Source organism: Chionomys nivalis, chromosome 1, assembly GCF_950005125.1.
Source record: "Chionomys nivalis chromosome 1, mChiNiv1.1, whole genome shotgun sequence".
Classification (NCBI taxonomy): Eukaryota; Metazoa; Chordata; class Mammalia; order Rodentia; family Cricetidae; genus Chionomys; species Chionomys nivalis.
In genome coordinates this window covers 84972291-84995399 of record NC_080086.1, presented here as the reverse complement: position 1 = coordinate 84995399, position 23109 = coordinate 84972291, and the positions used below count along the sequence as shown (strand labels likewise).

The 23109-nt window shown below is 38.4% G+C and overlaps 1 protein-coding gene across 1 annotated transcript in view; it reads left to right on the top strand.

The window, feature by feature from the left end:
* The window catches only part of Tnip3 (TNFAIP3 interacting protein 3), a 39481-nt gene extending 27720 nt beyond the window's left edge, over window positions 1-11761 (top strand). Inside the window, exon 9 of the mRNA XM_057791248.1 lies at window positions 11584-11761. Within this exon, the coding sequence (XP_057647231.1) occupies window positions 11584-11615 (32 nt within the window). The 3' untranslated portion in view covers window positions 11616-11761. The remainder of the gene's footprint in view (window positions 1-11583) is intronic.
* The last annotated feature ends 11348 nt before the right edge of the window (window positions 11762-23109 follow it).

Below are 23109 nucleotides of genomic sequence, written 5' to 3'. Positions count from 1 at the left end.
AAGAAAATATAGTTAGCTTTGTAGTTCATAAACTTGTAACATAACAGCATCTACAACGATAACACTACAATCAAGAAAAGACCGGTAATGTGCCAACTTCAATAGTTTTATAACATTGTTTCTTTTCATCTTCTCAGCAATACTCTAGCATAAGTGTGCTTTATTCTACCTCATATGTAAGGAATTGAGCTGTGGAGAATTTTAGTATCATGTTAATTTCACAGTGCAATTTAGCACTGAATTTAGATTCTTTTACACACAGGATTGTAAACCTTGTGATTTCAATTTCAATTGACAGTGTCTTTGAAAGCTTACTCCCATTACTATATTAGAAATGCTAAAAAGGAGAATGGAAGTTCTTATTTGGGTAATGTTTAATTTTCAATAATTTCTATGCACTCGCTATATGTATTATGCCTTTTACTAAGTTTTTATTATAATTAAAAGTAATAAACTCATTCTACAAACAACACAATTGCTCCAAAGGAGGGCATAAAAGCCACTATACAACACAAGCAGAAAGCATTGTGTTTTCTTTGTCTGATGTTTAGACTATTACTAGGAAAAGACACTGCACTGTATATAATATTAGTAAACATATCACTACCTAACTCATGCATGAAAGGACTGGCAGAGCCTCTCAGGATAGCTGCTATTGAAGCCTGTCATTCTCTGTTCCCCACAGCCCTGTCACTGACTGTGTCTAAATACAGCAGGAGGATGACTCTTTGTGGGTTTGGGATACTAGATAAATTCCATATGCAGAATTAACTCTTCGTGTTCCTACTTCCCCCCTCTACTCTGTAGCTGTTTCATAGCTCAAATTAGGCTGTATTCAGCAAGTCTCTGAATCTGTCCTCATCACAGTGAATCCTATGCTTTCATTATCTTTACCAGTGCATCTTGCTGTGCTTTGGTTCATTTGCTGGGAGTCTGTTTAGATCTGTAATTTTAACTCAGTTGTTTTGAATGTTCATATAAGCACGTAATGATGATTACTAATTAATCATAGGTTTAAATCTTTAATTATACATCGTCTTAGTTTCATCCCTGCTGGTGTGATAAAGTACCCTGATCAAAGCAACTTAAGGGAGAAAGGATTTATTTGACTCATAGTTCTAAACCAATGGACTGATATCTCTCTTTCATTCTCTCCAGGACCCAGCCCATGAAATGGTACTGTTCACATGCAGAGTGGCTCTTTCCATCTCAATTAACAAAAATATGAAAATCCCTCACTGGCACGCCTACAACCCAACCTAACCTAGACAGTTCCTTACTGAGAGTCCCTTCCCAGTCCATTCTAGATTGTGTTAAATGACCATTAAAACAAACCATCACATACATATGATTGTTTAATGACAGTAGTCCTTGTTTTAGCATCTGACTACATATTTATCTACTTTTCAAGAACATTGTTCATTAGTATAACATGTTTAGATTGGAAATACTAGGAATAAAATGATGGAAAAAAATTAAATTATTTTTCTGATAACACATAAACAAAAGTTACTTCTTAGTAAATATATATATTTATATATTTCTGTATTTTTTTTAATGTGACAACTACTTAAAGTATTTTACTTCTGTGATCAGGAGCAACCCCTAGAAGTATGACTATTTTATTTTTTATTTCTTTTTCTTAATGAGTATGTAACTATATATGAGGCACAGTGTGGGATTTCTGCTCATGTGTGGCTCACACTGATCAATCAGGATGGTTAGCACTTTGTATACTCACTGTTTCTGAGTATATGGAAGCCTTGAGATATCCTAGCTCTTTACAAGATGTAAGAAGTTCTGGCATACTCTGGCCACCCATAGTTCTGTGCTTTGATATTCACTATCCACTTTCCTATATTCCCCCAAATGCTAGCCACACTTCTTAGCATGTAGTGATTACTATCATATTCTCTTCTGCTTTGAGACGAAAACGTTTAGCGTTTCATATGTAAAAGGGAACATCTGGTATTTGTGTTTTTGTGTCTGGATCATTTCGCTTAAGAAAACAGCCTTTAGTTCTATCCATTTTGTTGTAGACGACAGGGTCTCATTATGTTGTGATTTAATACTATTCTATCCTGTACAAAACTTATTTGTCCATTAATAGATACATAGTGTCTTGGTTAGGTTTCTGTTGCTATGAAGAGATACCATGACTGTGGCAATTCTTATAAAAGAAAAATTATGGTAGCTTGCTTGCAGTTCAGAGGGTCAGTCCATTTTTGGACTTTTGCAGGGAGAATGGTGGCATGCACGCAGATGTGGTGTTGCAGGAGTAGCTGAGAGTCACATACTAGGTGGTATCCTAAGCATAGGAAACCTAAAGCCTGCCTCCAAATTAACACACTTCCTCCAACAAGGTCATAATCACCCCCAACAAAGCCACACCTCCTAGTAGTGCCACTCCCTAAGAGATTAAGGGGGCCAATTACATTCAAACTATCACATTCCAATACCTGGCCTCCATAAGTTTGTAAGACTATCATAATGCAAAATGCATTTGGTCCAACTTCAAAATCCCCATAGTCTAAAACAGTTCAAAACTTGTTTCAAAGTTTAAAGTCTCTTCTGAGACTTACGCAATCTCTTAACTGTAATCCCCTGCAAAATTAAAATCAAAAAGCAGATAACATACTTCCAACATGTAATGGCGCTAGATATGCCTCACCATTCCAAAATACAGGGAAGGGGACATAGTGGGGAAATACTGGACCAAACCAAGACTGAAAACCAGCTGGGCAGACTCCAAACTCTGCATCTGCACTTCCTTCCACCTTTGCTGACTGCAACACACTTCTTTCCTTTTTGCTGGTTCCATTCCCTGATAGCAGTTTTCCTCAGCAGACATCTCATGACTCTGGCATCTCTAATATTTTGGGGTCTCCAAGGTAATCTAGGCTTCACCTTCACAGCTTTACACAATGGCTTCACTGGGCCTTCATTCAGGGACACCCCTAACACACACCTGACCTTGATTGCTTTATTCCATAATTCTTTTTCTTTTATCCTTAACTCTAAAACCAGACCCCTGCGGCCAAAGCTGCCAAGGTCTGATGATTCCTGGGGATGGAACATAGCCCCTTGTTCAACTACTTCAATTATAATTTCAATTAAAAAAAACCTCACCAGCTTTCTGGTTTCCGTACAATCTAAGTTTGACTGTCCTTGAATATGCTCTTTGGACCAGGCTGGCCTCAAACTCAGAGATCTCCCAGTCTTTGCCTTCCCAGGGCTGGGATTAAAGATATATCCCATCACACCCGGCTTTTAGCTTTTTTTTAAGTTTCTTTTCACAAGTTGGAAATTTAGCTGGGTGGGCTCTTGCCCTGAGGTCACTGCTCCTTTTATTCTATTTCTTAATCCAGTTATCTCCTTGAACATAGAATTTAGCTCCATTCCACTTCCTGGTATTTTTTTCTCCTCAAAATTTACATTTTGTAATTCACCTGCTCAGTTTACTTCTTTTCATTATAAATCTTCATTAGAGTCATCACTAAAAGCCATATGACAGGGTCTATACTAGGCTAGTGTGTCTATACTAGGCTGTTTTGATATTTCGTATGTCAATGGAATTAATCCAAAACTTTTCACCTCAGACTCAGGCAGACTCTTCAGACAAGGGCTAAAGGCAACTACTGTCTTTGCCAAAACATCACAATAACAATCTCTAGGCAACATATTAAATTCTTCTCCTCTGAAACCTCTTGAGGCAGCCCCACAGTTCATCAAATCATATTCAACACGACTGTGTTCTATGCTGCTACTAGTATGGCCCATTATGGAGTACCTACAGCATTCCACTGTTTTCCTAACCCAAGCTCCCAAAGTTCATATTACTCCAAACAGAATTATGGTCAGGCCTATCATAGGAATACTGCAGTCCCTGGTACCAGTTTATGTTGTTGTGAAGAGACATCTTGACCACAGCAACTCTTATAAGGAAAACATTTAATTGGGGTGGCTTGCTTACAGTTTCAGAGGTTCAGTTCATTATTATCATGGTGGGGAACGTGGCGGCTTGCAGGCCAATGTGATGCTGCAGAAGTTGCTGAGAGTCCTACATCTTGCAGGCAACAGGAAGTTGACTGACACCCTGGGCAGTATCCTAAGCACAAGAAACCTTAAAGTCTGCCCCCACAGCGACACACTGCCTCCAACAATGCCATACCCACTCCAAAAAAAAACCCACATCTCCTAACAGTGCCACTTTATATGATTATGGGGGCCAATTAGATTCACATATAAGTGGGATCTATGATTTTGCTACTGAAGTATCTTTTTAATACAATGATTGTTTTCCCTAGGTATATTTCTAAAAGTCTGAAAATTTGGCGTTGGCGGTTGCTCTATAAGAAAAGTGGACATTTTCTATACTACTAATTGCATGGATAACTTAAAGCTCAGCCAATACTGTTGCTATTAGTTTCCTGTTCCTTGTTGCTGACAAGTTTATTAGTATTTTTTGACTTCTGAATAATGGAAGTAATAAAGGTAATAATTTTTATCCCAATGTCTTCCATTATAATTATTCCAGTTATGAAAATGATAGGGTTTTTAAAATATCTTAGCTATTTATATGGAAACAACTTCATATGTCTTATTTTGTTCTTATTTACAAACAAGGCTACATTTAAAATTTTATTTTTGAAGTCAGTATAAAAGGTAATGGGTTTCACTGTGGCATTTTTAAAACATACATTTCATTATGTTTTCTTATTTGTTCCCCTCCCTCATCCTGATGTGTTTTCTGGTCCTTCCTTTGACTTGCTTGTCACATGTATTCTATTGGCCTCTCTTCCCCATCAGGATTTCTTCCTTCCCTTCTGATGACTATAGGTTTGTTGAAAATGCCATTATTATATTGAGGTATATTCATTCTATTATTACTGTCTTTGGGTCTTTTATCATAAACAGATGCTGACTTGGATTAAATGTATTTTCTGGGTCATGTGATCTTAAAGTTTTTTTAGATGTATTGATTTGTGTGTAGAATCAGTCCTGTATCCCTGGGATGAAGCCTATTTGGTCATGTTACATGATCTTCTTAATGTGTTATTGAATTCACAAGAATGTATTGAGAATTTGTGCATCTATGTTCATGAAGGAAATATGACTATAGCTTATTATACGCTTTCTTTTGTTCTTCTTCTGTTTGTATGTTGGGGTTATATGAGCTTCACTGAATGACTTTGGTAGTGTGCCTTCCCTTTCTGCTTCCCAAACAGTATGGAAAATACTAATGCTAGCTCTTTATTAAATGTTTTATAGAATTTGCATCCAGTCCTGCATCTCTTTTTATAATTAGGGCTTTTATTACTGCTTCAAACTTATTGTTTGTTTGGATCTACTTAAGTTTTTACAATATGTCTTTGAAATAATTTTGGAAATCCTCTAAATTTCACCGGCATCTGTTGTAATATGCCCTCTTTGATGTATGATTTTATTGATTTGGGTCTTTGTTTCTTTTGTTTAGTTTGTGTAGAGTTTCGTCTTTCTTCCTCGTTTGTAGCTTGATACTTGTACCTTGCATCCTCTGCCTCTCAGTCTGTGGCGAGAATGCAGTGTCTCTTGGAGACAACAGATAATTGGATCTAGTTTTGTACTTCAGTCATCCAGACTGGGTCTCTTGATTGGTGAGGTGAGATCATTTACACTTAAGATTTTATTGGGAAATATTTACTGATTTCTATAACTTTGTGGTTGTTTCTGTGTGGCTGGATTACTGTTTGATCTGTTCCTTCTGGCCTGTCTATATCAGGGGTTGTTTGGCTATGTGGGATGTGACGAATTTCCTGTTACTTATCCTTTGTTTAGCTACTCTTCACATGATATTTATTCTTTCCAGGGCTGTCATTATTGAGGGGTTGTGTTTGTGCTTCCAAGACCTTCTAAGGGTGCAGACGTCCTGAGGGAATGATGCAGCTGTAAATGTCAAGCAGACTGCTGGGCTTCAAAAGTTTCAGGTTCTATAGCAGTGATTAGAAGTAGATGGCTCTTGAGGTTGCCTGACCTCAGTCTCAGGACTATCAGACTTCAGGGTGATTGCCATTCATGGGATCTGCTCCTGGCAGCCTACAGCAGAGCTATGTACTTTAGCCTTGGCAATATATATCCTCCAGCATTTCACAATGGCCTTCAGAGGCTGTCTATTACCCTGTGGCAAATTAAATTCAGGTTTCTGGGGTCTTGTGATTTTTTTGTGTGCTAATGTTACCAGGGTAGCTGTTTTAAACAATGGGTCCTTGCTGTAGATGGCACCTGACCCCTGTTCCCCAAGCCATACTGAGTGACAAAATGAGATTCCTACATATCACAGAGATCTCCATGTCACTAGAACCTACAATTTGACTTTGAAACTGTTGAGGCCCAGGGGTTGCCCTGAGAACAGGACTACCAGGATCTTTCCAAAGAGCAACCTTGGCTGACCTTTTGGAGGAAACTTCTGCCTCTCTGCCTGTTCAGGGGAATCACCTAACTGGCTTCTTTTCTGGATAAGATCTTTACTTTGTACTTTAAACATATTTTACTACTGCCTTTGTGAACTTCCAGCTCTCTGTTTTTGAAGAGAGTCGTATTTTCTCTCAGTTTGATTCTTTCCCTTCACTGGCTCACGTAGAGATTCCTGTAGGCTGCCATCTTACCTGAAAATGCTTCGTTCATTGTAAAAGGGAAATAAGTGATGATGGTGAAAGTTCAGTACCAGTAGAATTTTGAAACAATCATTGTCAGGTTCAAGAACAAATAGAGAGCTGCACACTTTATGTAAATTTTATAAACCGTGCTTAGAAACTGTTATAGTCCTTTCTTCACCTTGATAAACATCCCTGGGATGAGCCAGAGCAGATTTAGTATATTCTTTCTAAGTCAGTTCTCTGCCTCGGAATGAGCCTATCTTCTTGCCCACAGGTACCGTCTAGGCTACCATATTGCTCTTACGTGTGGGCTTTAAGACAGTGCAGCTGCCACAATCTGATTCCTCCCTCCAACCCTCACCACACCACAGACAGTGTCTCCTACAGGACCCTCAGTTCTGCAGAGACTGAATGTATCCTGAAGAAGGTTTAGAGCCATTTAGACAGGGTCTTTGGGGTTCACATTTCTGTACCAGGAACTTGTTTGGTACTATAAGCCCATAGGACTATACAATGAAAGTACAGCTGACTGGTCTCTAGACTAAACTCATGGGAGGAACCCAGTGAGGAACCCCAATGTGGGATTCCCCTCTGTATGATGTAAATATCATTAGTTAATAAAAGAACTGCTTTGGGCCTATCGCAGAGCTATAAAGGAACAGAACTAGGAGGGGAAAACTATACTGAATACTGGGAGAAAAAAGGTGGAGTCGGAGAGAGACCATGGAGCTGCACTGGAGACAGACAAGCTGAAACTTTGCTGGTAGGGGATGACCTCATAGTGATGCACAGATTAATGGAGATGGGTTAAATTAAGATGTAAGATTTAGCCAATAAGAAGCTAGAGCTGCCGGCCAGTGGTGGTGCATGCCTTTAATTCCAGCACTCAGGAGGCAGAGGCAGGCGGAACTCTGTGAGTTTGAGGCCAGCCTGGTGTACAAGAGCTGGTTCTGGGACAGGCACCAAAGCTACAGAGAAACCTTGTCAAAAAAAAAAAAAAAAGCTAGAGATAATAAGTCAAGCAGTGTTTTAAATAATATGGTATTTGTGTGGTTATTTCGGTTCTGGGTGGCTAGGATAAACAAGCAGCCTCCTCCTACAGAACCCAATTTACAGAGCTTCAGGAATACCTGTCTTTTGAATAGTCACTGTCATTTCTGTAAAACCCTTGTTCTTCCTTTCCACAATGGGATTTATCCCCAAATATCCCAATAATGTATTAATCATTTATTAAGCATAATTTCTTTCTGTACTGGTAACTGCTTGAGCTCTTCCCACATTGTGGGACCCTGGTGTGAAAGTAGTCACTCAGTCAAAGAAACCTTTCTTCTCATAGTCAAATCTACATAAAGCTAGCTCCCCACAATTGTCCTTTATGGCAAAACATTCGACAAGGAGAGGAGCCTTGCAAATAGACCACATAAGAACCTCAAAAGACAGGCACCAGATAGATTATTGGGGATAGTTTTCCTTATAAAATACATTTTATTGTTCTACTAGTAGTTAAAATAGAAAATCTATCAAAAGTTCAACTTGTCATTAAATGTAGTGATTTTGCTAAAGAAATATTTAAGCATATATAAATATAAAAGTGAGAAATATATTTCTCTCCAAACATTGATTATAAATGAATAAAGATATATAGAGATTATATATGATAGACAGATGATAAATAGGTGATAGGCGAATAGATAAAGGATAGATGGATAGAGAATGGATTGAAAGATACTGTATGATAGAAGATAGATGTACGGGTAATGATAGATGATAGAGGATATATAGATGATAGCTATATGTCAGATGGATAGACAGATTATAGATTGCTAGATAGTAGATAGGCAGAATCATGATACATACAGATAGATGAAAGATAGAGATTAGAAAGATAGATAATAGATCATTGATAGAAGGTGATAGGTTGATATAGAGTGTATAGATAGCTGATAGATATTAGATTGATATATAGATAAAGAGGGGAATGTGGCAGATAGATATATTGACAGATACATAGGATTAGATAGCTACATGACAGGTAATAGATGATAGGTGTGTTGGTAATAGATATGATGATAGGTGATTGGTAGATGCTTGATAATAGATGAACAATAAGCAGCTGATAAATAACAGGTAGATGGTAGATAGATATGAGGATAAATGATACTTGGTAATAGATGGAGAGACAATAAATACATGGACAATAAGTAGATAATAGATAATATAGACAGATGATAGGTAATAGATCATCTATGTCAGAATATAGACTGATAATAGATAAATGCAGACAGATGATAGATGGATAAATAGCAATGATGTATAATTACTTATTTAAATTAGTAAATTGCTCATATTCTCTATATGAGTTTTAGGAAAGAAAGCAATATGTATATTATTGCACCTCAAATGGGAAGGAAGTTTGGGAAAACTTGACTAGGTTTGAGGAAAAGTCTACCTTCCCTTCAGGAAAAAAAAAGGTTTGACTTTTTTTTTTTCAAATTCCTATTATTCTCTGGCTTATTTCATGGACACGGCCTCTTTCCAAAGCAAGATGATAAAAATTTTAGCTCTACCTATCTCACAAAAGCACTGGCCAAATGACAAGAGGTACTTGCAGCCAGGAGCCATTAGTGTATTCGGGCCTAACACCCCCAGTTACATGAGTAAATGATACTTCAGTCTTAAAATTATTTATCTTCTCAATGTACAGAAAGCTTCTAGCTTTGGTTTCTTCATTATTATGGTTTACTTTAATAAGAAATGTTGTCATATCACATAGCCACATGCATCTTGTTCCTCATCACGGAATGTGTGATAATTACATTCCTGCAACCTCTTTCTGAGAGGGTGTGTAATCACTCACTCCTCCTCACTGCCATGGCACCTCTTCCGTTAGCTTCTTTATGATGGCCGCACTTTTCTGAAATCTGTTTTATTTAATCTTTTTGAAAAATTAAAATATAAATACATTATTTCCTCTTCTTCTTTTCCTCTTTTTAATTCTTCCCGTGTACCCCCTCACTTTCTTTCAAATTCATGGCCTATATTTTTAACTGTTGTTACATCTCTCTCTGTGTATACATATATAACAATAATTCATAAACATGTAAATGTATTCATATGTTTAGGAATATATGTTCATATGTAATATATTATTTATATATTTCTAAATATACAACTATAACCTGCTAAGTCTATATCATGCTAATCATTTGTATATGATTTTAGGGCTGACCATTTGGTATCAGAAAACCTATTTGGGGCTTTTCCCCGGAGAAGGCTATTTCTCCTACTCTCAGCATATTTTTGTTGCCTATAGATCTTTGCCTACAGTTGTGGCTCCATGAACTTTCCTCCTTCCATGGTAGCCTGGCATTGGTATCTCTGTTCAGGTCATTTTTAGGCAGCCATCTGATGAGAATTCATGGGTGTAACCTCTTATATTTCTAGGACACTGTCTCACAGAAAACTCACTATTCCACTGAGTCTTACAACCTTTCTGCCCCCTCTTCTGCTAGGATCACTAAACCTTAGATGCAGGAGCTGTGTCGTCGATACATCAGTTGGGACCACATCATCACTTGTTCTCTGCATTTTGATTGGTTGAGGTTTTCTGCAAAGATCTTTATCTGTTTCAAAGAGATGTTCCTTTAGATGGAGAAAACTGACCTTTTCTTCATGGTCTTTTGCTTGTTATTTACAAAGATGTGAGCTTCTCACATCTTCAGTATTCCAAAACAGGATATCAAATATAAATATTCAATACGTTTATGCTATCATAAATAAATGAGACATTTTTAATATTTTTTTTCATTTTACATACCAACCCCAGTTGGTACCTCCCCTTCTCCTGCCCCCTTACTTCCCCTGTCCCACCCTCATCCACTCCTCAGTGTGGGTAAGGAATGTTTTTTCCCTTGTCTGGCACAGCAAGTTGAAGATGGACCAAGTGTTCTGCCACTCCCCCTCCCCCATCACACTCATATCAAGATTGAGCATGGTATCCCATCATAGAGAATGGACTCCAAAAAGCCAGTTCATTAACCCAGAATAAATCCTGGTCTCACTGCCAGGGGTCCCTCAAATAGACAAAGCCACATGACTGTCAACCACATTGAGAGTGCCTAGTTCAGTCCCATGCAGGTTCCCCAGCTGTCAGTCCAGAGTCTGTGAACTCCCACTAACTAGGGCTGGTTGTCTCTGTGGTTTTCCCCAACATGATTTTGTTTCCATCAATTACTGGATACAGGTTCTTGTCTTTCTTTAATAACATCATCTTTATTCCTGTTTCCTGTTGCCACATGTAAACCCCTGGTTCTATCTACTTCGTCATGCTCACTTCTGCTGCTCTATCCAAAGCCTACGAAACTAGGTCAACACTTTCATCTTGGTCTTCATACTGCACTAACAAATGTTATGAATTATGGCATTTTCTGTGGCTTTACAATACAGTCAGTACCATTTTATCTTTCCTTTATTTTTTTTTTGTGACAGAATATTGCTACATAGTGCCAGTTAGTCTAGATCATCCTCCTGCCTAAGCCTCTCAAGCGCTAGATTGCAGGCAGGTATTAGGGAAACACTTGGCAAGTGCTTTTTCTTTGGAGGGAGTGGGGCATGAGACTGGCAGGTAACAGTAGAAATGACTTAATTTTACAAGCAAACGTCTAAGCCACTGCAATGCCAGAGATAATGAAAATTTTAGTATAGACTATTCCTCTCCACTCATAATTAAAAGTAGACTGAAAATGATTGCCTCAATGATAAGCATATGTTAGTTCTTGAAACAATGACCGTCTATTATGACCTTTTGGTTTCTGAATAAGTGTGTGGGGAGATCAAGAGTAAAATATCTCTCCTCCTTTTTTTTCAACCCAGAAGTTTATGTTACTTATCTCTAAGCCAGAAGAAAAATGAAATTTAATCTGAATCATTTTCCTACTGTCTTTCATAGGTTTCTCCTCAGAACGGAAATCCAACCAATAGATGTGCACATTAGCAAAGACGAGCAGTGGACTCTCAGTTGTGACCACTTTGCTTCTGCAGGACAGCTGTCAATGTTCTCCTCTGAGATCTGTTCCTGATTATCTTCCCTGTGGCTTGAATACAAGGAAAAGAAGGACCTCTGAAACACAACAGAGCAGCAAGACACACTGTAACCAAGCTGAGCTTTTCTCCACAAATGAAACGGGGCAGCTGCTTATATGACACATTGCTCCTCAAAACTCTCTTCAACTAAATGCTGATGGGTTTGCAAAGATGGTGCCAGGACTTGCCTGACTCCAGTTATGGCACTCTGACATTATATACTGATTTAGAATAACAGATATTAAGACAGGCAAGGCGGAACATTCCTATAATTCCATGGAAAAGTTGAGGCAGGAGGATTGCAATGAATTTGAGGCCAATCTGAGTTGCAACACAAGTGCCGTGCCACATCAGCAATTTTCCATCTCAAAAAAATAATAATATGTGATACAGCCTCTGGGAGAAAGCCTTTTTCCATAGTTGCTAACTTAGTTATTCATTGGTTTGACAGTTGGACTAGTTCATATGTTCATTATTACTGAATTTGAAACTAAATGAATTTGGACAGACAATCAAAAGACCTATAGACTCCCCTTATTAAATGGGTGACCCAAACTGAATAAAATGATAAACATGAAACTGTCCTTGCAATGGATCATTTTTAGGGTTGTCAGAAGTTATGAGCCTCTTTCGTCTTTATATAAAATGAATTATGAAAGGGTAATGCCCTGAAAGGATGGCGGTAGCCTCCTTCTGTCTACATGTAGGTAGCAAGAATTGCCAGATACATGCATTGAAGTTCTTTCTTTTTGACATCTTGTGGATTTGAGCAATGGTTTAAGGAAACTTAACTTTGACTTCTTGAAACTAATTAACCTGAAAATAATATATGCCTAAGTTCTATTGCAGTTGAGTTGCAAAGTGATTGATCAGATTTCTGAAGGAGTTCCTGTTTGTAAGGATGAGCGTTCATGACAAGAGTGTGAGATCTGGAAATAGCTCACACTTCTAGCTGAACTTAAATAAAGCTGGGAACATCCAGGGCGTGTGCAAATAAAACGACCGGATCTGTCTAACTTCCCTTCCAAAATTACACAGCTTGTCTAACTCAAACAAATTTTGTTTTACTTTGTGGGTACACACTGCATAATGATGTTAAAAAAAAAGTCTTAGGAAACTAAGCATTTTTCCTTTGGGCTTTGTATATGCTGTAACTTAACTCTTAAGAAAAGCAGAATGAGGGCTGGAGAGATGGCTCAGAGGTTAAAAGCATTGCCTGCTCTTCCAAAGGTCCTGAGTTCAATTCCCTGCAACCACATGGTGGTTTACAACCATCTGTAATGGGGTCTGGTGCCCTCTTCTGGCCTGCAGGCATACACACAGAGAGAATATTGTATACATAATAAATAAGTAAATATATATATATATATATATATATATATATATATATATGCAGAATGATCCTGCCACATTAGTTTCCAAGCCCCTTGTTTATGCTGCCATTTTTCAGAAAGACAAGTCATCCTTGGGTGTTACTTTACTTCATGTATTAAAAGGCAAAGTATTGGCTCAGGGCCCACAAAACCAAATTCTCAGCACAAAGGAGATTTATTTGCCCCAGAGGGACAGAGGACAGGGAATAAGAGACAAAGATGGGAGACAGAGGACAAGAGAGAAGGGAAGGGAGAAAGGGAAAGGGGGCAGGGGTATTTGTCCTGGAGGAGGGACAAAGGACTGCCACTTGATAGAGGAGGCAGACAAGGCCCATATGCAAATGGTGGTTTATCAAGGAAAAATGGGAAACCCCATGTTGGGATAAGGTGTTTAATTTTAATTTGGCAAGTTAATTAAGTGAGCCAAAGGAGACTTTTTATTGCTGAACTTTAATACTTGGATTCAGTATTTGATTGCTTTGGTGGTCAGCCTCAAGTGCAGGGACTGGCTAAATAAGAAACTAGGTCTTGGGGGCTTGCTTCAGGAATGTAATCTAATGATTTTTAGCAAGGCATAGGGAATGGGAGAGCAAGACATGGCCTGCTATGTGGGAGCCCACAGAAATGGGTGTTTGGAGCCACATGTTAGCTAGAGTGGGCTAGTGTCCCTTCAAGTATTCCAGAAAAACAACTGTCATCTTTAAGAAGGCATATTGTGTATTGGAATTCCATTTCTTCACATTGTTAAAAAAAAGTCATTCTAAGGTCTGTTTCTCTTTAAATTAAGTCTATGAAACAAGATGTGTTATAGAATAAAAAATGTACACACAAGGAAACACTCCACAGGCCAGTAACGAATGCCTGCAACAATAAAACGTGGTTTAACTATCCAACTTGATCCCATGCTATTACCAATTAACAGGTTCTGAACACTGACAAGAATGTATCAGTTTTGACCTTGGGGAAGAATAGCCTTTGTTAATAAGAACTAATTTCATTTTTTTCTCCCAGTGTGAGGGACTGACCTACAAGTGTGAAAAGAGAACCCTTTATGCAGAGTTTAACTGTTCCAGAGAGATTTTAATCCCCCAGTCTTCCTAAATCCCTCTCCCCAGCAGCATGTCTGGAGACTTCTCTGCTTGGGTTCATAATAAGGTTCATATCCTCATATCTGTGGCTCTATTTTATTTTCACAGAGACTTTGTGGACATTAGTGAGGAATAGCTGTGTTGCTTTGAAAGGAAAGGAGGTCATGACGCCTGTCTGGGGAAGGAAACATGAAAGTAGGCACACTTCAAGAGTCTGGCTGATCCTGGAGAATTTCATCTTTGGCTTGAAGACATCACATGAAGGAAAGCATGTGTTCCCTTTGTTTTGGTTGCAATGTGAGTTTAGAGGGAAACTGCAGGTCTGGTAACACCTGGGGCATAGGTCAGCTTTGCCTCCTCCTTGCTGGCTTCACTCTGATTTATTTGCTTTAGGCTTTGTTTTCTGTTTTGTAGTGTATTCACTGAGCTCTGACACCACCAAGGGAAGTATAATTATGTTCTGGTGATGGGTGATCGATCTGAAGCTTACAGAAGATCAGTGATCTTCCTAGAGACCCATGACAAATAGGTGACAGAGGCAAGATTCAACACTGAACACAGAGGGGCAGTTCCGGGTGTGTGAATGTCACAGCTCTGCATTCTAGGACACTTCAGAAAGTTCTGTTCACTGTGAGGGTCCACTTGGTCTTCATTAAGTTCTATCATAGAGGAAAATTTTGAAAAGAAATTAGAGAAAATGATACCTACCGTATAGAATTATTAAAGTTTTATCCTGAGTTAAGAGAAATCTTATTTAGATCATGCAAAGAAAGTAAGATGTTTACAAAGTGTGTGACACTCCAGGTATGGACATGTTGTTGCTTTTGGCTTTCAACCTTTTTAACAAAGGCCAGTCACTAGTAGAATCAGATCTAAAATATATGTGGTACGGTGAAGGTGGACTTATCTGTGCCACCAACTGCTCTCCAAATAACGACACAAAAACATATTAATTATAAATGCTCATTACTAACTAGCCCTTACAACTTAAATTAACCCTTACTTCCTATCTAAGTTCTACAATGCTGTTCATGGCTTGCTACCTCATTTTCTACAGGCCCTGCTACCTCAGCATCCAGCTTGAGACTCTCAGACTCTGCCCTTTTTGCCTCCCAAATCCTGCCTAGCTACTGGCCAATCAGTTTTTTATTAACATTGAGAGCAACACATATTCATAGTGTACAAAGATTGTTCCCCAGCAATAGGAAATAGATATTGGAGGGTAATGTTGAGTCTAGCTGTCATGACTTACATACCCTCTTATTTTCTTTTAAGTAGCCCTGCTGCCTGCCTTCATGAACTGCATGTGAATGGATCCATATTTGAAGGGGAGGGCAGAACAGTTGTCAGCACAGTATCTCCCCCAGCTTAGGGTTCTGTTGCTGCTTTTCCTTGTTTATTTGTTTCTGCCATTTCTCTCTCATTCTGCTGAGATCCGCATGATTCTAGTTCCTAGAGAGCCATTCTGTAGCATTAAAGATATAACTGCATGGAGGCTTCTTTTTCTGCCCAATTGCTTGAACCCAAGTTACAGGGTTCAAAAGAAAAAAAAGGTTTCTATAGTCTCTACTTGTCAGTTATTTGAGGAATCATTTCATGTGACCAGTTTCTCTTTCATAGGATTCATTTCCCCATCTTCTGCTCTAAGAGAGAACACTGCCTGAAGAACACTCTATTAAGTTTACTTCTCTGCTGCTATGATAAAGCTCTGATCCAAAGCAAGTTGGGGAGGAAAGGGTCTTATCAAGTTTACAGGGAACAGTCCATTTAGAGAAGCCAGAGCAGGATCTCAAGACAAGAACCTCGACGAAGGAACTGAAGTAGAGAACATGAAGAAATTCTGTTTTCTTCCTCACTCAGTTTGTTTGCTTTCTGGCTTGCTCAGTTTGCTTTATTATAGAACCCAGGGCCACCTGATCATGGATGGCACTACTCACAATGGGCTATGCCCTCCCACAATCATTAATTGTAAAAACTCTCAAAAGATATGCCCACAGACCAATGTGATGGAGGTACTTTCCGAATTGAGGTTCCCTCTTCCTAGGTGACTCTAATCTGTGTCAAATTGAACTAACTAACCAGCACAAGCAGTTACACTCCTCGTCTTTGTGATTCCATGGGAGAGGAGCCATTTCTCATCATACACCTACACACATCACACACACCTATATATATACTTGGCATATATATTGGCACGTTCTTCATATAGATACTGCACCTATTATATGCATATATATGTATGTGTAGCAATATGTATATATAATATCCATCACATAAATACAATATACACTCACATTGTACATTCCTCATGAGAACCTCACACACATACATGAAACAAAGAACACTCCTCAATCTTGTAAGCTAACTACTTCAAGTATCATATCAAATAGGTATGGAGAGAGTGGACATCCTTGTTTTCTTCCCGAGTTTGGTGGAAATGAGTTTCTCCTGTTCAGTTGATTTTGGTGCTGGCTTTGCTGCAAATTGTCTTTATTATGTTGTGGTATATCCCTCATATTCCTCATTCCTCCAGGATTTTTATCATAAAGGGATATTGCATTGTCCAGGGCCTTTTATGCATATAATAAGATGATAATGTGGTTTTTTTCTTTTAATTTGCTTATGTGCTGGTTTAAGTTTATTGATTTACATATATTGAACCATCCCTTCATCTCTGGAATGAAGTCAAGTTGATCATCTTTTTGATGTGTTCTTAGATTTGGTTTGCAAGTATTTTATTGAGATTTTCTGTATCTATGTTCAAAAGGAATGTTGATTTATAAGTCTCTTTTTTGTATGGTGTTTGTGTGATTTTGGTATTAGGGAAATGGTGGCTTTAAAAAAAAGAATTAAGAAATGTTGCTTCAATTTCTATTTTGGAGACTAATTTAAGTAATGTTGGCATTAACTCTTCTTTGAAGGTCTGGCACAGTTCTACACTGAAACTACCTAGCCCTGAACTGTCTTTTGCTGGGAGATTTTTTTTTTTTAAATTACTGCTTCTATTTTACCAGGGGTCATGGATCTGTTTAAATTGCTTATTTGATCTTGATTTAATTTTGGCTTTTGTATATCAAGAAATTCATCCATTTCTTTTTAGTTTCCTAGTTTGGAGGAATACAGATTTTTAAAGTATGTCCTTTGATTCTCTAAATCTCCTTAATGTGTGTTGTGATGTCCCCCTTTTCACCTCTCATTTTAATAATTTGGATCTTCTATGTATGTCTAGCCAGGTTAATTTGAGTTAGCATTTACCATTAATTTTCTCAAAGAACTAAATTTTCATTTCATTGATATTTAAAATATTGTTTGTTATTGTTTTATTAGTGTCATCCCTGAGTTGGGTTACTTTTTCCTGTGTATTCTTTTGGGGTATAATTTATTCTTGGTTTTTTAAAACTTTAAGATATTTCATTAAGAGCTCAGACCGTTGCTCCAAATTGAGACTCTGCCTCTACCTCGATCCATCGCCAGATGAAGGTTCTAAGGTGATATGCAAGATATTCATCAGTATAGGATAGGGTCATTTCAGGTTCCCTCTCCTTAGTTGCCCAAGGTACCAGCTGGGGACATATTCCTGGACACCTGCGAACCCCTCAAGAGTCAAGTCTCTTGCCAACCCTAAGATGGCTCCCTTAGATAGGATATATACTTCGCTGCTCCCGTATCCATCCTTCCTATATCCCAACCATCCCAATCCTCCGAGCTCCTCCCATCCTCCCCTTCTCATATTTCTCAGAAGGAGGGAGAACATGAGCAAAAAATCAGGACCACGAGGGATGCACCCACCCACTGTGACAGTGGAACTGATTTATTGGGAGCCCACCAAGGCCAGCTGGTCTGGGACTGAATAAGCATGGGTTGATTCCGGACTCTCTGAGCATGGCGGTCAATGAAGACTGATGAGAAGCCAAGGACAATGGCACTAGGTTTCGATCCTAATACATGAACTGGCTTTGTGGGAGCTTAGCCTGTTTGGACGCTCACCTTTCTGGACGTAGATAGAAGGACCTTGGTCTTCCCACAGGGCAGGGAATTTGGACTGCTCTTCAGTATCGAGAGGGAGGGGGAATGGAGTGGGGGGAGGAGAAGAGGAGTGGGGATAGGGGGAGGGAAGTGGGGGGAGGGCAATATTTGGGAGGAGGGGAGGGAAATGGGAAATGGGGAGCAGGTGGAAATTTTAATTAAAAAAGAATAAAAATAAATAAATAAGTAAAAAAAAACAAAAAAAAAACAAAACAAAACAAAAAAAAAGATATTTCATTAAGTTACTAATATAATATTTCTCCAGGTTTTTTTGTTTTGTTTTGTTTTTGATGCAGGCACTTAGTCCAATGAACTTACCTCCTAGAATTACCTTCATTCTATCTATTTTTCTTTATTTTTATTCTTTTTTATTTAAAATTTCTGCCTCCTCCCCGTTTCCCATTTTCCTCCCCTTCCTCCCACACATTGCTCCCTCCCCCAACTCCCCTCCCCCTTTCCCCCCTCCTCTTCCCCTCTCCCCACACCATTCCCCCTCCCTCTCGAGACTGAAGAGCAGTCCAAATTCCCTGCCCTGCTGGAAGTCCGAGGTCCTCCCACTTCTATCTAGGTCCAGGAAGGTGAGCATCCAAACAGGCTAGGCTCCCATAAAGCCAGTTCATGTATTAGGATCGAAACCTAGTGCCATTGTCCTTGGCTTCTCATCAGCCTTCATTGTCCGCCATGTTCAGAGAGTCCGGTTTCATCCCATGCTTATTCAGTCCCAGCCCAGCTGGCCTTGGTGAGCTCCCAATAGATCAATTCCACTGTCACAGTGGGTGGGTGCACCCCTCACGGTCCTGACTTCCTTGCTCATGTTCTCCCTCCTTCTCCTCCTCATTTGGACCTTAAGAGCTCAGTTTGTTGCTCCAAATTGGGTCTCTGTCTCTATCTCGATCCCTCGCCAGATGAAGGTTCTAAGGTGATATACAAGATATTCATCAGTATGGCTATGGGATAGGATCATTTCAGGTTCCCTCTCCTCAGTTGCCCAAGGTACTAGCTGGGGACATCTCCCTGTACACCTGCGAGCCCCTCTAGAGTCAAGTCTCTTGCCAACCCTAAGATGGCTCCCTTAGTTAGGATATATATTTCTCTGCTCCCATATCCACCCTTCCTTATCCCGACCATCCCATTCCCCCAAGCTCCCCCCATCCTCCCCTTCTCACGTTTCTCACCCCATTTCCCCTTAGCCCCATGCCACCTCACCCCCAAGTTCCCAGTTTTTGCCCGGCAATCTTGTCTACTTCCCCTATCCCGGCGGCTGACTATACGTTTTTTTGGGGTTCAACTTCTTATTTAGCTTCTCTAGGATCACAAATTATATGCTCAATGTCCTTTATTTATGGCTAGAAACCAATTATGAGTGAGTACATCCCATGTTCATCTTTTTGGATCTGGGATACCTCACTCAGGATAATGTTTTCTATTTCCATCCATTTGCATGCAAAATTCATGATGTCGGTGTTTTTTTACCGCTGAGTAGTACTCTAACATGTATATATTCCACACTTAATTCATCCATTCTTCCATTGAAGGGCATCTAGGTTGTTTTCAGGTTCTGGCTATTACAAACAACGCTGCTATGAACATAGTTCAACAAATGCTTTTGTCATATGATAGGGCATCTCTTGGGTATATTCCTAAGAGTGATATTACTGGATCTTAGGGTAAGTTGATCCCAAATTTCCTGAGAAATCGCCACACTGATTTCCAAAGTGGTTGCACAAGTTTGCATTCCCACCAGCAATGGATGAGTGTGCCCCTTCCTCCACAACCTCTCCAGCAAAGGCTATCATTGGTGTTTTTGATTTTAGCCATTCTGACAAGTGTAAGATGGTATCTCAAAGTTGTTTTAATTTGCATTTCTCTAATTGCTAAGGAGGTTGAGCATGACCTTAAGTGTCTTTTGGCCATTTGAATTTCTTCTGTTGAGAATTCTCTGTTCAGTTCAGTGCCCCATTTTTTTAATTGGGTTAATTAGCATTTTAAAGTCTAGTTTCTTGAGTTCTTTATATATTTTGGAGATCAGACCTTTGTCTGTTGCAGAGTTGGTGAAGATCTTCTCCCAGTCAGTGGGTTGCCTTTTTGTCTTAGTGACAGTGTCCTTTGCTTTACGGAAGCTTCTCAGTTTCAGGAGGTCCCATTTATTCAATGTTGTCCTTAATGTAGATTCAATGCAATCCCCATTAAAATCCCATCAAAATTCTTCACAGATCTTGAGAGGACATTAATCAACTTTATTTGGAAAAACAAAAAACCCAGGATAGCCAAAACAATCTTATACAATAAAGGAACTTCTGGAGGCATTACCATCCCTGACTTCAAACTCTATTACAGAGCTTCAGTATTGAAAACAGTTTGGTATTGGCATAAAAACAGAGAAGTAGATCAATGGAACCGAGTAGAAGACCCTGATTTAACCCACAAACCTATGAACACCTGATTTCTGATAAAGGAGCTAAAAGCATTCAATGGAAGAAAGAAAGCATCTTCAACAAATGGTGCTGGCAGAACTGGTTGGCAACCTGTAGAAGAATGAAAATAGATTCATATCTATCGCCACGTACAAAACTCAACTCCAAATGGATTAAAGACCTCAATATCAGTCCGAACACACTGAACCTGATAGAAGAGAAAGTGGGAAGTACTCTACAACATATGGGCACAGGAGATCATTTCCTACGTATATCCCCAGCAGCACCTTCATTCTATCTTATAGGTTTGGGTATATTTTATATTTATTTTCATTCAAGTATAAAACATTTTTTATTTCCTTCTTGACCCAATTTTGATTCAGTTGTGAATTGTTCAGTTTCTGTGAGTTTGCACAGTTTTTTTGTTTGTTTTGGGTTTTGGTTTTTTGTTTGTTTGTTTGTTTGTTTTTAATATTTCTATTCTTGAAGTACATCTTTAAACCATGGAGGTCAGATAGGATACAGGATGTTATTTTGATTTTTTTTAAATATCTGTTGAGACTTATTTTGTGTCCTAATACATGCTCAGTTTTGGAGAAAGTTCCATGAGTTGCTGAAAAGAAAGTATATTCTTTAGTATTTAGGTGAAATGTTCTGTAGATATCTTCTAGGTTCATTTGATTTATGGTATCACATAACTTTAGCATTTCTATGTTTAGTTTTTGTCTCTATGACTTGCTTATTGACAAGAGTATTAATGTTTTCCACTATCACTGTGTGAGGGCCAATATAAAATTTTAGCTGTAGTAGTATTTATTTTATGAACATGGGTACTTCTGTCTTTGGTAAATAAATGTTTAGAATTATAACATCTTCTCAGTGGATTTTTTGTTTAAGAATTATATGATATCCTTTCTATCTCTTTTGATAAGTTTTCATTTGAAGTCTATCTTTTCAGATATTGAAATAGCTATATCTGATTTCTTCTTGGGTCTATATGCTCAGAATACTGTTTTTCATACTTTTAAACTAGGGTGATATGCATCCTTGATGGTGAGATATGTTTCTTGGACAGCAGAAAGATGGATTTCTAATCCATTCTGTTACTCTGTCTTTTTATTGGGGCATTGAGACCATTAATACTGAGTGTTATTAGTGAACAGTGTTTTTTTCATTCCTGTTATTTTTTTTTTGCTATGATGTATTTTACTTTTCTTTTGCATTTAATGTTCTTAGATTATTTATTCCTGTGTTTTCTTGGGTGTGACTAACCCCTTAGAATAAATTTTTCCTCCCAAGACTCTGTAGAGTTGGATTGGTAAGTTTAAACTACTTAAATTTGTTTTTATTGTTGAATGTTTTTCTTTTCCTATCAGTTTTGATTTCTAGTTTTGCTGGGTGTTGTAGGCTGTCATCTGTGGCCTTTCAGAACTTGTAGAACCTATACCCAGGCTCTTTGATTTTAACAGTCTGCATTCAAAAGTTAGGTGTTACTCTAATGGCCCTGCCTTTATACGTGACTTGTCTTTTCACATTGTAGCTTTTAATATCCTTTTTGTTCTATACATTTAGTGCTTTGATTTTTACATGTGGTCAGGAGCTTTCTTCTGGACCTGTCTATTTGATGTTCTATATACTTCTTGTACCTCAATATGCACCTGTTTCTTTAGATTGGGGAAGTTCTCGTTTATAAGTTTGTTAAAAATATTTTCTGTGCCTTTGACCTGGGTTTCTCTTCATTCTTCTATCCCTGTTATTTGTAGGCTTGGTCTTTTCACAGTACCCTAAATTTCCATGATGTTTTGTACCTAGATTTTTTTTGTTTCCTTGCTTTCTTGTTTGTTTTTAGATTTGACATTTTCTTTGAGTGAGCAACCCATTTCTTACACCTTGTCTTCAGATCCTGAAAATTTTTCTTCTATATCTTATAATCTGTTGTTGAGGTTTTTGTTTCACATCCCGAGTTTTTCACTTTTAGTATGCATTTCTTTAGTGATTTTATTTCTACTTTCATGTCTTGAAACACTTTCACGGTTTCATTCCACTGCATTTTCATAGTGTGCATTAAGGCATTTGTTCATATCCTTTTTAAGATCTTTGAACATATTGGTAATTACTGTTTTGAATATCTTATCTTGTACTTTACCTAAATTCCATTTCTAATATTCTATTGCAGTAGGGTTACTGGCTTGTGGAGGTGGTATATTTTTGGCTATTCATGTTTGTACTTTTGCTCTGGGATCAAGGCGTCTGGAAATATGATGTTTGAGGTGTTCCTTGGTGTTTCAATATCTTATTTTGTCTTTTTTGGATGGGTGTGCCATTCTTTGGGTGTTGTTGACCAATCTGGATTCTAGAAGTGTTGTGGTTATGGGGTCTCTGATAAAGTGTGCTTCTACTGGTAGTTGGGTGATATAAAAGGGTAGAGATGGTGTAGGACAAAAGGCTGAAAGAGGTAATTGGAGAAGACTGGGATACCCTGAATGTGTAT